The sequence below is a fragment of the Etheostoma spectabile genome, chromosome 24 (genome assembly GCF_008692095.1).
Source record: "Etheostoma spectabile isolate EspeVRDwgs_2016 chromosome 24, UIUC_Espe_1.0, whole genome shotgun sequence".
Lineage (NCBI taxonomy): Eukaryota > Metazoa > Chordata > Actinopteri > Perciformes > Percidae > Etheostoma > Etheostoma spectabile.
The window spans coordinates 10,530,324-10,548,133 of record NC_045756.1 but is presented as its reverse complement, the minus strand read 5'-3'; the positions used below and the strand labels follow the sequence as shown (position 1 = coordinate 10,548,133).

The 17,810-nt window shown below is 40.4% G+C and overlaps 1 protein-coding gene across 1 annotated transcript in view; it reads left to right on the top strand.

The window, feature by feature from the left end:
• dmd (dystrophin) overlaps positions 1–17,810 on the top strand; it is a 401,891-nt gene that overhangs the window by 102,791 nt on the left and 281,290 nt on the right. Inside the window, exons 3-4 of the mRNA XM_032505885.1 lie at positions 13,268–13,360; positions 15,677–15,757. Of these exons, the coding sequence (XP_032361776.1) occupies positions 13,268–13,360; positions 15,677–15,757 (174 nt within the window). The remainder of the gene's footprint in view (positions 1–13,267; positions 13,361–15,676; positions 15,758–17,810) is intronic.

Below are 17,810 nucleotides of genomic sequence, written 5' to 3'. Positions count from 1 at the left end.
CATCTTACCTGGTTTAAGTTAATTACTTATAATTCACTGTTTACATAAAAATGACACAGCAATGCCGCAGCTCCGTAAATTTTACTTTGTTAAAAATACAACCCATGGGAAGATTGGCTGAGGGTAATATTTCTACACCAAAGATGCTACAATGGAGTCAGCTAAGCTAAGCTGTAGCAGCTATCCAACCCGGTCTCACGCCAGTTTGTGAAACGGCCAATTTTGATTTATTGATTTGTGAGCAGGTCACAATTTTCGACATGACCATTTCACCAACTGCCATGACACTGAGCTGCTCTGGGGGACGCAACAATGGGGAAATGAAACGCCGCACGTGGGATGGTGACAACAGCTAGTGCCGAGACAGGATCCAGAGTCTCTGGGGGACGCAACAACGAAGAAAATGCAACGCCACACGACGGCCGCAACAACGGGACGGACCGCCACATGCGGGACATGATCCCCGGGCGCAGGGAAACAATCTGCGGTCTCTCTGGCACGCAACAACAAAAACGCAACAACAACAACATGACAGCGCGACGGTTGTGGTTGGGAAGAGAACAATGCAGAAAGGAACTGCAACACGCGGGACGCAATCCCCGGTCTCCGGGGTGAAAGTCCTGTGTTGTTGCTACCTTAATTGTGCTGTTATCACGAAATAGGCTTCCCATTGAAATACATTCAATACACGAAAAAAACATTAACCAGTACACAAATCAATAGATTAAACAACGTGACCATTTCACAAACTGCCATGAGACTGGGCTGAGCTATCGCTAACTACAGCTAGCTGCTCTGCTACTCCAGTCAGCACAGTCTCTAGCTTACAGTTTGCTCTTATACTAGCACCTCCAATGACCGTTAGTTTGCTAGCACTAACAAGAAAATTGGTATCTTTAGTTTTTCCACAAAACCCTCATTTTACAACTTAGGTAACAGTCAGACACACCAGTTTTGTACACATTGCCACAACTTCCAAAACTGTCCCCTCGGACCCCGAGATAAAACTAAAGTGAAATGGACTCGTGTGTTATGAACTTTATTTTTTCAACTAAACTGAGCTTGAGGTTTTCAAAAAAAAGTGGTGGGTAGAAAATGATTCATGACAAAATCTGATTGGTACGCATACCCACCGTCTATGGATGGAGAAAGGCAGTAGAGGAAGAGAGAGAGAGATCCCCTCATTCATCCAAAGTGGAGGATAATGAGCACACGCATGTACACACACACACACACACACACACACAAAAGTGAGTAAGAGGTAGGGAGACAGCAGATGGGAGAAAGTAAGATTACAGAAGGGGAGAAATTGAGGAGAGAGAGGAGATAGATGGAGCAAGGAGTGTGGAGAAGCAATGCAAAATGAGTGAGTGGAATATGGAGAAAAAAAAACCAGGAGAAATGCCTGGCAGTGAAGAAGCGTTGTGTCTGATTTTACTGTGATTTGCTACTCAGCAAACCATAAATAGAGGCACTTCAGGAATATACGAGGGTCTGTCACCACGGCAGGAAGCTGAGCTTTTCTTTTTTACTATCCACAGCTGCCTGGTACTTTATTCAAGAATATCAGATTCTATTCTAGTGCAGCACACACTGTAATTTACCTTTCTGACAATTTCGTTCCACTTTCAACTCCCAGATATTCCTAAGTGTTATTATTGCATTGGCCAGATATCTTTGGGTTCAGGTGTTCTGTAATGAGGAAACTGGCCACGGTAGCCTATGCGGTTCAGCTAACCTGTTCCAGTGCAGCTTCAGTTCAGAGGACCAGATAAGAATGTGTTAACAGTCTGAATACTGAACAATCAGCTCACAAAAACAACCTCATCATTCCAACAGCTGTAGGAGTCAGGATCTAACCCATGTAGAACTTGTAACTTTTGCGGCTTTAGATGAAGTCATTTGTATTACTATTTGTTAGATTCCCTCTTGTGAATGGTAGTTAAAAGTAGAACTCTTACTCTTTGATTTGAGATTAATGGATTGGTTGATAATTATTACCTTTTTTTTTTTGCATGTGGTCTTAATGGACAAAATAATCCACCTCAGAGAGCCAGGAACGGAGGGGAAAGGGTGACAGAGAGAGGGGAGGACAGCCTTCATCCAGTGCCTGGTGTTAATTTCACACCCTAGCTGTCACTGTGTGCTTAGGTCCTCAAAAACAACTGCAGAATAACTCTGATAGGAGAGAAGAGGGAACAGGAGAGGACAATGAAGCTGAGGAACAAAAAAAAGGAGGGATGAGAGGGAAGGATATGGAGTGCAAACAGAGTTCATTTTCTTGTTGTGCTGATAATACAAGCAGTCTTCAAAAAACCTTCCGAATTGTTATACTGATAATAACACAGCCCTTTGCCTTGTGGTTTTTGGGGATCATCACTTAACATTTAGTGATGTATCTGCACTGCATTTGTCTTGTTTTGATATCATCTGTATTACATTTGGACCTTTTAAGACGTGAAAACAGACCATGTTGGCCGGTTTTGCTTCTGTTTTGTTAGAAATCAGGCAAGATTTTATACTAAATTAACTAAATGTTTGAGCATGTTTGATGTAAAAGAAAAACACCCATTAAATCTGAGAAGTTGGTAGCATTAAACTAGTGTACTTTTGCAAAAACACTGTAAATCTGGAAGGTATGAGCCAGACGCTAAAAACTGAAATGGGGGTGCGTTGAACACCCAGTTGTGTGCTTTAGCTCTCTGCCTTTTTTATTATTTAAGTTTACATACACGTCTCTCCTGATCGGTTATCACCCGTGTCACACTGAGAGACACAGCCACCATGGAAACACGTTGTTCAACACGGAAACCATGGCAAAACGGCGCAGACCATTTTGAGATTGAATGTGTTAGCTTAGCTTAGCATAAAGACTAGAAACAGCTAGCCAGGCTCTGACCAAATATCTAACAACCAGCACTTCTAAAGGTCACTAATTCCATGTTATATCTAATTTGTTGAATCTTTACAAACTCTCCAGTTTTACAGAGGGAGAAACAGTCAAACTGAAAGAAAACAGATCTGGTTGGGAGAAAAGAGAGGGGCAATCATGTATGGATGAAAGAGAGAGAGAACTACTCTGAAGAATAGAGTCAACCAGAGGTTACCGTGTGACAGCTGTTACATATAAATTGGTCCACATTGGATTGAATATACCTTCAGTAGATCATATGTACAAGAGAGAGACAGAGAGTTAGAGGTACAACCACGGTTTATCAAAGTTCATAAAAATATAGCTGAGTGAGGATACAGCTATATTTCAATCAGGAGAGACATGTTTGCAGCTATGCAAATAAGATTTATTGTAAAGCTCAAATAAAACGTACAAAGTCTTTGGTGATTAGACTCCATCGCTATACGAATCTTTCGTGCATCTATATATAGGGGTAGAGAACCATCAGTATTCCTGAAAGGATTTACACTGAGATACATTTCAATCAGGAGAAACTAGTTACAGATATGCGACAGTTATGCACGCCTTATGAAACATACATTTAGTAGGATAAAAGCTGAATTGATTTAGGAGTGCATCGATTAATAGTTAGGTCTTCCTGAAAGAATTTATGCTGAACAACATATCATATTCAAAGCCTTATATTATGCTCTCCCTACTCTGCTAGCCTTCTAGCTTCCCTTACTGCAGAAGAATGTCTAGTGGGATATCTTACCAGGTCTGAGTCAAGCTGTGGATATTAAGAGTGATCCTTTTCTAGTACTGTAGAGCAGCGTGGAAGCGTGGAGTGAGACTCAGTGGGCTGCTCGTTCTGTCTACTTTATAACTACTGTACCAAACTGTAGACTTAATGGTCATTGAATGAAGTTTAAAAAGATGAATGTGCGTTACCAGCAGTACCAACCTATTAGAACAACTTATTGCTGACTGAAAATAGCAGCATTACTATAAAACAACATATGTGCTGTGGTTTGAAATCATGCTGTGCAGCTTTGTTTCTGATGTGTTTCTACTCTTCTGTCAGCAATGCATAAGTAGCTTTAATTCATCTAAACACCACAAACAAAAGTTAGAAAAAGTTGTTGACTTGATTTTACCACTGGGGGTGTCTGCTTGTGTTTGTTCATGATTTTAAATTAGAGAACTGCTGATTAGATCCTGCTTGTTAACTTGTTCACATTGGCAACTTTAATTACATTTTCCATTTCTGTAACAGGGATGGTGCACTGGAGGGTTTGACTATCATCAATGGAAAAACATTAAAAAGTAGGAATGAGCCACCAGGGTAAACTGTATTGATTTCTATATGTATATTAAACTATACCAACTTTGTAGCTTTTCTGACTAGTGTGCACTGGTCAGAAGGACTGAATGCCTACAGACCCTTCGCCCTGACCTCTGTGTTTATGAAGTTTTTTGAGAGGTTTGTTTTGGCTCAAAACCCTCACCGACCCACTCCTGGACCCCCTGCAGTTTGCCTACAGAGCAGATGCTGCACCTCCAGTTACCAGTCCCTCAAGCTCCTGAAGTTCCCTGACGACACCCCCCTCATTAGACTCATCTCTGGTGGGGATCTCTGGCCCCCATCAACCTGGGTCCGGCAGAGGATGTACTGAGCTGCTGGATAAGTTAAACCTGCCAAAGACCAAAATGGTACACCTCTACATGTCCTGCTCCATCAACATCTGGCATGCTGCTGCTACTGCTAAGGACAAGGTCAGACTGCAGTGTATCATTCACTCTGCTGAGAAGGTGATTGGCTGCAATCTGCCATCTCGCCAGGACCTGTATGTCTCCAAGACACGGAGGCCGGCAGGAAAGACTTAATTTGCCGATCCCTCTCACTCCAGAAACAAACGGTTTGAACATCTCCCCTCTGGTTGGACTTTGCAGTCTATCAGGACTTCCCGTCTGCAGTCGGCATCTTTACAAGGCCCCAGATCTCCACTGACATTGACTCTCAACCCCACCCCCCACTCCTAGTCACTACACTTTGCACTTTGCATTAACCTTCATCCTGGAACATACACCTTTCAATTACACATACTATGTCTTTTTTTTACATTCTGCACTCAACCCATTTAGCCTCATTTTTCCTATGCAAAATAACTATATTTGTTTCCGTATTATGTTTAATATGTTTTATGTATGCACCAATTACCAAGGCCAATTCCACACAGATGTAAATTATTGTGGCAGTAAACACTTTTCTGATTCTGATTATGTCTTGTGGTTGGATCTTTACCGAAGGAAATAAATCAATTATCTGTCCTAATTTGATCTCATTGGAGCTCTTTCACATATACCATGCTTTCGTTTCTTTTCGCCTCCCCTGAAGGAGAAGGTGACACAGGAACAATTGTGGATCATTCTGGTTGCCCAGGGTTGTTGTTCGATGATGTGGTGTGCTTAAATGACTCAAGTTATGGTGCATAGGCCCTGGAACATTCCTCAGTTTTGGGGGGCTCTGTCTCAGGAGGCGGCTGCCCACTCTGGGCCACCCTCTCCAGGCCTGGCTCCTGAGAGTGACTGGCTGAGGAGGGCTGGACTGTTGTTGTTATATGCAGACCCATAGAGTCCAGTAGAGGGTGAAGCCTGTGTGAGATAGAACAATAGTAATGCTATTTTAACCGGGGGGTGGCTGTGGCTCAGTGGTAGAGCGGTTGCCTGCCAATCGGAAGGTTGGTGGTTTGATCCCTGCCCCTGCAGTCATTGTCGAAGTGTCCTTGGGCAAGACACTGAACCCCGAGTTGCCCCCGGTGCTGCGCATCGGAGTATGAATGTTTATCTGATGAGCAGGTGGCACCTATGGGGCCCTGTTGCTCCTATTGCTGTTTTGACTGTAGCCCCAGATGTAATTTTAAATGAAGGCACCACAAAGTTTAGGTGTGCAATAATATGCAGACCTGTGCGTCGCTTTGTGTCCACTACTCTGTAAAAATAGAGATGAGCAGTGGGGCTTCCGTGGTCTGAGCAGCTTCAGCTGATAATTGACGCACTCTGCTACGGGCATGTTGTTGCAGACGTGCCGCAACTTGCACTTGTGCTCCATGTATTTCTGCTGTAGTTTTGGCTTTCCACCTCCGATGTAGAGCAGCGTACAGCCACTTAACTTGCCCTTAACAGCCCTAAACTTTGTTTCATTCAGAGACCAATTTCTCAAACGGGGCTGTCTGTGTCTGTCACATGGTCTGAGAACTACCTCATCAGCAGAGCAATAACGTAATGCACAGCAAACTATGGGGCAGCTGGATTTTTTTATGAAATATTGTGACTTTATTCTTGTAATATTATACCTATTTTTTTCTTAAAATATCATAATTCCTCCAACTCTCAGAACCATATTTTCAACGTGCAGAACGTTTTGAACATGAGCAGAAATCTTGCTGAAACACATCTGAAACTATTAAAGTTCGGGGGCTTTAGTTCAGCATTTAGAAAGCAGTGGAGAAATGATTTGCTGATTTTTAACACAAATTCATGTTTTTCATTTATTGGATACTTTTCTATTTAAAAATATTGGTGATATGTTTTTGTTCACTAATGCTGTTGTTTATTGATTTGCTCTGGTTCACCACATAGAGCAGTAGAAAATGAGTTTTTAATTGGAAGTTGCCTGTCTATGTCATTTCCATCATGCCATGTCATTTCCACCGCAACACATATTTCAAAGTTAAACATATAAAAAACATACAGTCAAACCAACTATATTCAGTGGTATGGATAATTGTGTTGTTATGGGTAAGATATGTGTATACATTTGTGAAATACATGATTGTGAGCTATATAAGTAAATGAAAATGTTCCAGTAAGACAGTTTTAGGTGTTTTTTTAGTGGAAACATTGTAAAATCTTTACAGTTACATTTCCATCAACTATATTTTTAACAGAATGCATTTACTTATTTTCTCTTAAAAACACATGTTTTGTTATGTGATGGAAAAAAAATTTTAGACTGTCAGATAAAAATGGCAAAACATATATATTATTCAAAACAAATCATCACTGCCAACTTCAGGGAAGGTTTCTAGACAGATTGAGAACCCAACTGATCCTATAAAACTGTAGAAATGTTTTTGAAATTTTCTGAAATTGTCCAGCTCAGAGTACCATAGTTGAAGAATTACCCATATACAGTATGTGTTCACTAATGAGTTAAACAAGATTCATGAATCTTCAGTTATAAGTACAGATCAATTTCACATGTCAAGTCTGAAGAGCTGCAATTATGGGAACATCAATTCAGCCCAAATAACAACTGAAGAACAGTCTTCCTTGTTAGTGTAATGAAGAAGGCCGTCATTAAATGGACAAGAGAGAGATATTTTTAATGGGTGTGTTCCTTTGTGTGTATTCTGTTTCCAGTGATATTCAAATGGGAATGTGATTCTTTTTGTGCCTTGGTTATCACCTACAACAACACAATGTCCACAACCCATTTAAATAATCTACTCCCAACACACACACACACACACACACACACACACACACACACACACACACACACCACACACACACACACACACACACAAACACACACACACACATACACACACACAAACACACTGCCCTAAGAAAGAAGAGAAGAAGAATGAGATGTGAGAGAAACGTGTGGGGGAGACTGAGTATAAAATCTAAGTTAGAGGGAAAGAACAGAAATGAGAGGAAAATGTTAGAGAATGAGACACTGATAGGAAGAAGTTGTTGCTCACAAGATTGATAAGTACATTTCTTCCTTATAGAAGAACATTCCCCCTCCCCCTCCCCCCTTTTCATTTTTCATTCTATATTGTTTTTATTCTTTTTCCTCACAGTTCTGGGTTATGTTTACTTTTTTCATTCTGTCTCACTGCCAATGCTAATGCATTTCAGATCCAGAAGGTAGAGACTTCTACCTGGCAGCCATCGTTTTAAAAGCGCCAACCCATTCTCACTCGGAACACGTAAAATACGGATGTTTGGGCAGCTGCTGTCCGTGTGTGATGCAACTAAAAAGGCACCCTTTGGCGCGTGTGTAGAACGTACTGGGGAGAGAAGCAGCTAGATGGGGTTTAGTGAGTAGTATGTAAGGGGGGAATTCCGCGTAGGGAGTTTGGTCAGGGTGGTGGATGGGTCAAACCCATGACTTTGACCAAGTTCAGGTTATCCCCTTTGTCGTAGAACCGTAAGCCCATCCACAACCATTTCCTAAACCCAACCGTCCCATTCCCGCAAGTCATGGCACCTTAAGCCTACCCACGACCTTTTCCTGACAGCATCAAAAGGGACGACAAAAGCCCCAATATTATATGATGCTAAAGGAGATGACCAAGCATGTGTTATATGCATACTCTAAACAGAAACAATATAGAGGCATGAGTGCAATGAAGAGTTCAATAAAAAATATTTAAATGTGGAACATAGTGCACCGTGTACTGGGATAAATAGTATTATGTTATTATATTACAATATGAACAGTATGAACATTATGAACCGTTCTGGAATAGGGAATGAGAATGATGAATAAATAACAAATAATAAGTGAGATATAAGAATGGGTTTTGAGATATAAGAATGGGTTTGATGGAATAATGAGTGGAACCAGTAAACAGGTGCTGTTTAGAGACAGTGTTACTGGGTTATTGATCAGAATTGAACCTGACACTGTGGGTAAGAAGTCAGCTGTTCATCAGAGAGATGGCTTGTGGGTAGAAACTGTAAGCGTAAAGGAGACGACCAAGCGCATGTTATATGATGCAAAAGGAGACGACCAAACATGTGTTATATGACGCTAAAGGAGACGACCAAACGCGTGTTATATGACGCTAAAGGAGACGACCTAGCGCGTGTTATATGACGCTAAAGGAGACGACCAAGAGCATGTTATATGACGCTAAAGGAGACGACCAAGCGCGGTTTATATGATGCTAAAGGAGACGACCAAGCACGTGTTATATGCCGCTAAAGGAGACAACCAAGCATGTGTTATATGACGCTAAAGAAGACAACCAAGCGTGTGTTATATGACGCTAAATGAGACGACCAAGCATGTGTTATAGGACGCTAAAGGAGACAACCAAGCGTGCGTTATATGATGCTACACGAGACAACCAAGCATGTGTTATATGACGCTAAATGAGACAACCAAGCGTGTTTTATCTGACACTAAAAGAGACAACCAAGAGCGTGTTAAATGACGCCAAAGGAGATAACCAAGTGCGTGTTATATGATGCCAAAGGAAACAACCAAGCGTGTGTTATATGACGCTAAAGGAGACAACCAAGCGTGTATTATATGACGCTTAAGGAGACAACCAAGCGTGTGTTATATGACGCTAAAGGAGACAACCATCCATCCATCCATCTTCATCCGCTTATCCGGTATCGGGTCGCGGGGGCAGCAGCTCCAGTAGGGGACCCCAAACTTCCCTTTCCCGAGCCACATCAACCAGCTCCGACTGGGGGATCCCGAGGCGTTCCCAGGCAAGGTTGGAGATATAATCTCTCCACCTAGTCCTGGGTCTTTCCTGAGACCTCCTCCCAGCTGGACGTGCCTGGAACACCTCCCTAGGGAGGCGCCCAGGAGGCATCCTTACCAGATGCCCGAACCACCTCAACTGGCTCCTTTCGACGCGAAGGAGCAGCGGCTCTACTCCGAGCTCCTCTCGGATGACTGAGCTTCTCACCCTATCTCTAAGGGAGACGCCAGCCACCCTCCTGAGGAAACCCATTTCGGCCGCTTGTACGCTAAAGGAGACAACCAAGCGTGTGTTATATGAAGCTAAAGGAGACAACCAAGCGTGTGTTATATGACGCTAAATGAGACGACCAAGTGTGTTTTATATGACACTAAAGGAGACGACCAAGCGTGTGTTATTCAACGCTGAAGGAGACGACCAAGCGTGTGTTATTCAACGCTGAAGGAGACGACCAAGCGTGTGTTATTCAACGCTGAAGGAGACAACCAAGCGTGTGTTATATGGTGCTAAAAGAGACGACCAAGCGTGTGTTTATATGACGCTAAAGGAGACAACTAAGTGTATGTTAGATAATGCTAAAGGAGACGACCAAGCGAGTGTCATATAATGCTAAAGGAGACGACCAAGCGAGTGTCATATAATGCTAAAGGAGACGACCAAGCCTGTGTTATATGACACTAAAGGAGACAACCAAGCGTATGTTAGATAATGCTAAAGGAGACGACCAAGCGAGTGTTATATAATGCTATAAGGGACGACCAAGCCTGTGTTATATGACACTAAAGGAGACAACCAAGCGTATGTTAGATAATGCTAAAGGAGACGACCAAGCGAGTGTTATATAATGCTATAAGGGACGACCAAGCCTGTGTTATATGACACTAAAGGAGACAACCAAGCGTATGTTAGATAATGCTAAAGGAGATGACCAAGCAAGTGTTATATAATGCTAAAGGAGACCACCAAGCGAGTGTTATGTAATGCTAAAGGAGACGACCAAGCGAGTGTTATATGACTCCAAAGGAGATGACCAAGCGTGTGTTATACAACAACAACAAAGACACCTAACCAAACATCCGTATTTTACAAGATGTGAGTGAGAATGTGGTGAAAGTACATGATCAACGCAGGGAAAGAGATTGCTGCCACTGTAAACAGGACAGTAATAACGCGGGGAAGATTTATGATGTCTTTTTTACATGATGCTGCTGGGATTACATGCAGAGAAAAGCTTTATTTACTTATTGGTTATCTTGCCCCTTTCCTGTCTTTAGCAATTCCTCTTACACTTTCTCACATTTCCTTTTTCTCAATTTTCAAATAATACGATCATGCTGCTCACCATGCTTAATCAAGTGCTGCTGGAAAATTAATCCAGATATGCTGATCTCAAATCTGTTATGACACCTCTAATAGACCTTGTGCACGTGAAGGTCATTTGTAATGCAAGATAAATTGAACTAATTGATCAGCCTCAAGTTTAGAGCTTTAGCCCTGTGGAGTCTACTGAGGTTAATGTATCAGTGCGAAAAGATGGTGATGGTGTAGGCTATTCTAGAATTATTGTTAAGTCATTGTTTTACAGTGGTCTTTTTTATTACTCGCTTATTTACTTTGGAGGGAACTTCTAGAATGGTTGGGTCCTTTTACATAATAGAGAGTGGTCTAGACCTACTTTATCTGTAACTTGTCTCGAGATAACTCTTTTTGTGAATTGATACTATAAATAAAATTGATTTGAATTATACTGTATGGTTTTGGAATTATATCTGCATGCTTTTATTATAAAAAATGTCATGATATGTACTTGAACTGTAATAGTTAAAAATAAATATATTTTAAAGGTCCCATTTCATGAAAATGTCACTTTATGAGGTTTTAATAATAATATGCATTCCCCCCGCCTGCCTATGGTCCCCCAGTGGCTAGAAATGGTGATAGGTGTAAACCGAGCCCTGGGTATCCTGCTCTGCCTTTGAGAAAATAAAAGCTCAGATGGGCCAATCTGGAATCTTGCTCTTTATGACGTCATAAGGGGCAAGGTCACCTCCCTGCTTTGCCCGACCAGAGAATTTAGCCCACTCATGAGAGAGAGACATCATGGCTTTCAAACGAGTAAAGTGGCAGTTGGTCAAGGCCGCACCCCCAGCCTCAACCTTGCCCCCACTCTCCTCCTCAATAGCTACAGACTCAGAAATGGCACATGCTAAGGAAAGCTCATTGTGGGACTGGCTCTAGTGGCTGTAATTCAGCAAGGCTGAATTTTGGGAAAGAGACTCCAGAATTACAGTATTAGGGTAGGGTGACCAGACATCCCCGGTTTCCGGGGACAGTCCCCGATTTTAGCGACCTGTCCCCGGCTGGATCTGTCCCCGGAAATGTCCCCGGTTTTCACTGTGACTGACAGACCCGAAATTGGAACGAAAGAAAGAAAAAACTGACAAAACGGAGCCGATAATCTCACACCCAACACCCGCAGGCTCCAGACAGCCAGAGCCAGCGGTGCTCAGAGCTCGGAGACGTTTTAGAAAGCCGTGTGTTACGATGCTAAAATCACTGGTTATTTACATGCAGTCTGGTTGGTTTAGCGAACGGAATTTCGCGGACTTTTATGTTTTAAAAAGGATCTTAATCTTTAACAGAAAGGTCGACCTCCTTAGAAATCCTTTCCATAATGTTGTCAGACACTTAGAATATTAATCTGAGTCTGTTAGAAACTTAACAAGCACTTTTATGAACGTAAATACAAACTGGACAATAATCCTATTAATTTAGGCTACATTGCAGCAATCTGGTTTAATACTGCATCACTGTCAAAGGAAAATAATTCGTCAGTAGTTTTTGTTGTATCTGATTCTCAAGGAGCTGTTGCAGAAACAAGGGGACCACTAAGTTCTATATAAAAGAGACATCAGATACAGTATTAGGGACCACTAAGGTCTATAAAAAGAGACTTCAGATACTGTATTAGGGGACCACTAAGTTCTATATAAAAGAGACATCAGATACAGTATTAGGGACCACTAAGGTCTATAAAAAGAGACTTCAGATACTGTATTAGGGGACCACCAAGTTCTGTATAAAAGAGACATCAGATACAGTATTAGGGGACCACTAAGGTCTATATAAAAGAGACATCAGATACAGTATTAGGGGACCACTAAGGTCTATATAAAAGCATCCAAAAATCAGCATGTCATAGGACCTTCAAACAAACTTAATTGTAGTTCCCTGCTATTTTGTTCTGTTAAGAAAAAAAAAAAAAAGAAATCTGAATTTGTACTGAAATTTCTCCTTAATTCCTCCATTTCCCTTTACTCTGGCTCATGTGAAGACCCAGAGAAGACTATCAATGCATTCAGCCTGCAGTGTTTTCCAATGTGAAGTAACTGCTATCTTGTAATCTGAGATTTACCAGCACTGATAAAGAACAACCTCCTGGGTATAAACTGCCATCTTTACATTTAACACAGGGCTGGTTTGTGCTTACAAAAATATGTCTCTCTACTCCCAACAACTCTAATGTATTTTCAGCCATTAAGGAGCAAAGTCTCTAATTTGGGCATTGAACCTTTGACCTTTACATGGAATTAGTGAATTGAATCATGTTACTGCCTGCAGTTATTGCTGTTTCTGCTTTTACAACCTTAGACTTTATTTTTTTATTTTATTTTGTGATGTAGTGTTCTGAGACCATGTAACATGGTGATAAATCACTATGCATAGCAATATAATTGAATTGAATTGCAGAAATGTAACTTTATATTAATGAACATGTTGAATCTTTGGAACGTTAAGCATGAATGCACGTTATATTTAGTTTGAATTGAAAACTGTATGTGTATCTGTGTTTTAGACAATAAAACCACCCGTGGAGGATCTGTTCTCAGATCTGTGTGATGGAAGACGCTTGCTGGAGCTGCTGGAGGGGCTGGCAGGACATGAGCTGGTATGAATACACAAACACAGACACAGAAGCACATTGTATGAGCAGGCACATGTTCATAAATATAGAAATAAACAAGATGCCAGACTTATGCCAGATTTTTTAGGGAGCAATACTTTCTTACTATTGCTCTCTGCCATCTGAAGAGGATAGTGTTAAAAAGGTGAGCTAGTGTTAAAAAGAGGAGTTAGAGCATGTGGCAGATGTGTCTTTAAAGGAAACAGAACTGTCTGTCTAATGATGCATGCTCCATTATTTGGCACATTGTTAGATGTAAACAAAGACAGAGTGGACACCATACCCGTGATTTTGCCCTGTATAGTGAAGAAATTATAAAGTGGATAAATGGGCAAGGTTGTTGCCATGGGACACCATGCTTTGAGAGCTGATCTGGTTTCCAAGGTTGAACACACCACTTGAAAGAAGTGCAAACTGAAGTCATTGACATTAAGGTAGTTAATAGTACTGTTACAATTACCAGGTCCTTGTCATTAAATATTGGCAAAAGCAATATGGAACTTTAAGGAAATCTTACATTTTGATTCAACTGTGCGCCAGGTCTGAAACATTGACAAAAAGGATATGCTACAAATTCCACCGTCGTACAGTATTTTACGACATTGGCAATCAGTAGAAAGGACAACAATAGTGTTCAGCTTTGGAGATAAAGAGGACATAAATTTGCTCCGTGTCCTCCTTGAATGGACAAATGGAATATTGGCTCGAAATTGCTGAGTTTTAGCTGGCTCATTTTAGGGGAAACATGGGGGATGTGGACTCTCCGAAATGGATAGCAAACAGACAAACAAATAGATTGTGTTGGGTTTTCCATGAAATCCAGAACACCATTGGCATATAATGCCACATGTCTTCAATGTCAGACTGTCCTCAGTCAGTCTGTCTGTCTCAGCTATCACTATAATTTTCATCTATTACATTTTACAATCGATTAAATAAAAAGTTATTTCAACCTAATACATCAACAATATTAACAACCCTGGGTTGAGGTGATTCAATCAGTTTTGTCATATTGTCCAGCCAATCACGTGGCCTCATAGCTTTAGCAAAGCTATTCCTAGAACTTCACAATAGAGATTTAAATAGAAGGTTTGCCTAGGGTTAGCACTAATGGAATTCCTAACGGGGTTTCCCAAAATAGTTAACGCTCAATCGCCAGGGGTACCAGGGGTACCAGGGGTACCAGGGGTACTTGTATCCCAGGGGTACCAGGGGTACTTGTATCCCAGGGTTACCTACACTGTTAGACTTTGCTGTAATTTCTACAGTTACTTACCACAAAATGCCAAGTAAAATACCATAATTTCCTTTTCCGGTTAATTACTGTAATAAACATTGCATTATGGGTATTAACATTTCATTTATAGTGATTTACTGTACATTTTGAATTTGCAGTATGCAGTTGCTGGGAAATATGTGGAAACACTGCGAAGTAGCTAAATTAACATGAAAATATAGAAATTACACTTAGACATAAGTTTTTGTTCCACACCACTAACTGTGCTGATCAGACAGTTGTAGCTCAACAGCAGATAACAGTTCATGCAGCAGGTTAATTGCATTCATTATTAGTACTACTAGCACTTGTTATTTGGAGTTTGTCCATTTGACTGACTGATGTAACCATGCAAAACTCTCACATGCCTTCTACCCAACATGGCGTGAACACAGCATTAACCTCAGTTGGACCTAATCATAACCTTAATCCTAAAATCTTAACTTGAAGAAATGAAAACTGGAAAATAAATGCCAAGTGCTGAGATTAAAATCCCTAATCTGGCTCTTGGAAGGAAACACACACACACCCACACACGCTAGTGCAGCCCACAGTCTTACTGTAATCAAACTTCTACTCCCACCTTGTTTTTCTTTTACCCTCCAGCTATCTTCACCTCCTCCACCTTGTCTGTTTGCTGGACTCCCCTTCTCTTCTTTAATTTTATTGTTTTCTTTCCCTTTTATTTTAATCTGTTATTGTTTTCTCTCTTATTCTTTCTCACCACCTTTCCTCCCTCTCTTTTCTCCCGTACTATCTCAGGGAGAGACATTATCATCTAGTTTTTTGTTTGATACTATCTCCTTATTGTAATGGCACACACACACACACACACACACACACACACACACAAACACATACAAACACTTTTATTGTAACATGTTTCATGGATGCCCCTAAGCAAGGTCTATTTATGCCTCAATAATCTCCTGTCTGGTTTGTGTGTGTGTGTGTGTGTGTGTGTGTGTGTGTGGTGTGTGTGTGTGTGTGTGTGTGTGTGTGTGTGTGTGTGTGTGTGTGTGTAGGTGAGGTTGGAGAGGGGATTCACACGCGTTCACTCACTCAACAATGTCAACCGTGCTCTGCAGATCTTGCAGAAGAACAATGTGAGTATACCAGCCTGTTCCCCATCGGAGTAGCACCCGTAGCGGTGGCAGGAAGAACGACCCATAGCAGCATTTCTATCGCGGTCATGGTTTTGAACATGTCGTTAATATTGTTGTAATAACGGTTGCAATTTGGTTCGGTTAAGGCAACAAAACTACTTAGTTAAATTTAGAAAAAGATTGACGTTTGGATTAAAATCAATACTGTTGTTACCTTACTTCTGTGTATAATTACACGTAAAAATTTAAGCTAATGCCGCTGAGGTCTGCTAGAAGAGCTCTTGATTCCACAGGGTTAAACACATGCATGATGAACATGCACATATTGAAAAACATATTCTGAAATGAACCCCTCTGATCTGACACTAAATATCACACACAACAAGCCTATTGACACATATGAAGATGAAACAATATTTTACAACATTGGCAATCAGTTGATAATAATGTGATGGAAAGGCAGACGTGACACACAGGAAATACGTTTAAGTGATTTTATAAAGATAATATGTATATATATATACTGTAAATATATCCATCACTTCTAATACTCTCAGAAGTGATGCTAAGAGTATTAGCATTAGTATTTCTCAACAAAGTCATGAAGTCTGATTACAAATAATAAATTGCAACAATATGCTTGTCACCGTTTTTATGAATTGGAACCACTTTAGCCTTTTTCATTTCATCAGGAAAGCACCAGTTTTAAAGATTTGTTACATTTAAGTAAATGGTTTGAGAATATAGTCAATTACTTCTTTTATGAGTGACAAATCAATATCAGTACCATCCAAATATTGTTATTCTTACACTTCCTCACCACTTCTAATACATCACTCTAACAAACTCCCCCAAGAAACACTGAGTTACTGTTTTTAAAGCAAAATTCCAATTACCATATCCATCTTTAGAAAGGTTCATTTCTTTAGCCATATTATTATAATATAGTCAATCAGAGGTTATTTACATTTTCTGCCCCCACTGTTTAACCTAAGTCAGCACCTACAGTTTGCCAAATTGCGTCATGTTTTTCAGAGGACATTTGTAGGTAACTGAGATGGTAAAACCTTTTGCTTTTGCTGCAATTGGCTGAACTTTCAAAGCCCTTTGTATCGTGCATTAAACACTTCATTCTACACTGCTTTCTCATTATCAAAACAGCCTAATTAGGCCTAAACGTGTATTTTGTGATAACATCTTCAACTTTTTGGCCACCATGCCAAAACAGTAAAAAAAAAGGTTTAATTTTGCCCATCAGGGATTCCATAGTAACTTTTAGATATTATGTTGTACGTAGAAGATAACATCCTGTATGTAGGAGATAACATCTTGTACATGGGAGATTAACTTTTTGGCCAACATGGCCCACAAAAAAAAGGTTTAATTCGGCCCATCAGGGCTTCCATAGTAATAATAAGTTAGGAATCCACAAATGAATCTGAGGGGTCATTAGAGGATGGAATAAACAAGAAAAATAAAAAAAATAAAACTTTCTTGTTGGAGAAATAGATTTTTCTTACACAAAATGTTTATTTTACTGACTTAGATGAAATATTGGATATGGTTATCTCATCAGGCTTCTAAAATCTTCATTAAACGAAAAAACAGTCCTTGGTTGAAGTGACTTTAAACTAAGCCCTGGCCTCCTAGTTACTTTTGTTACTGTCAAGCTTCCTACACTAGTACAGCATGTAGTTTACAGTGCTAACGGTGTCTGATTTAACACTTAATATTTATGGTCATTTTTTACACCATGGGTATTTCATTTCACACAGAAGTAAACAAAAAGCTGTTTCTTATTTCTAGCTGATGGCCATTGATTTTGTCTGCTAAAATGTCCTAGCAATATTGTAGCTTAGGGTTAGCTTACTTATATTGCAGGGTATCTCGACTCCTAGACACTCATATAGTAGTACTTGGATTTGATTCCATGGATTAATTGATTTAGGGATTTTTCTAATATGAACGGCCCTAAATCATGTAGTAAACTGATATATTTCTTGAGTCCAGGAGGGGACTATATTTTGTAAGATAAACCCATCTTTTCATTCCT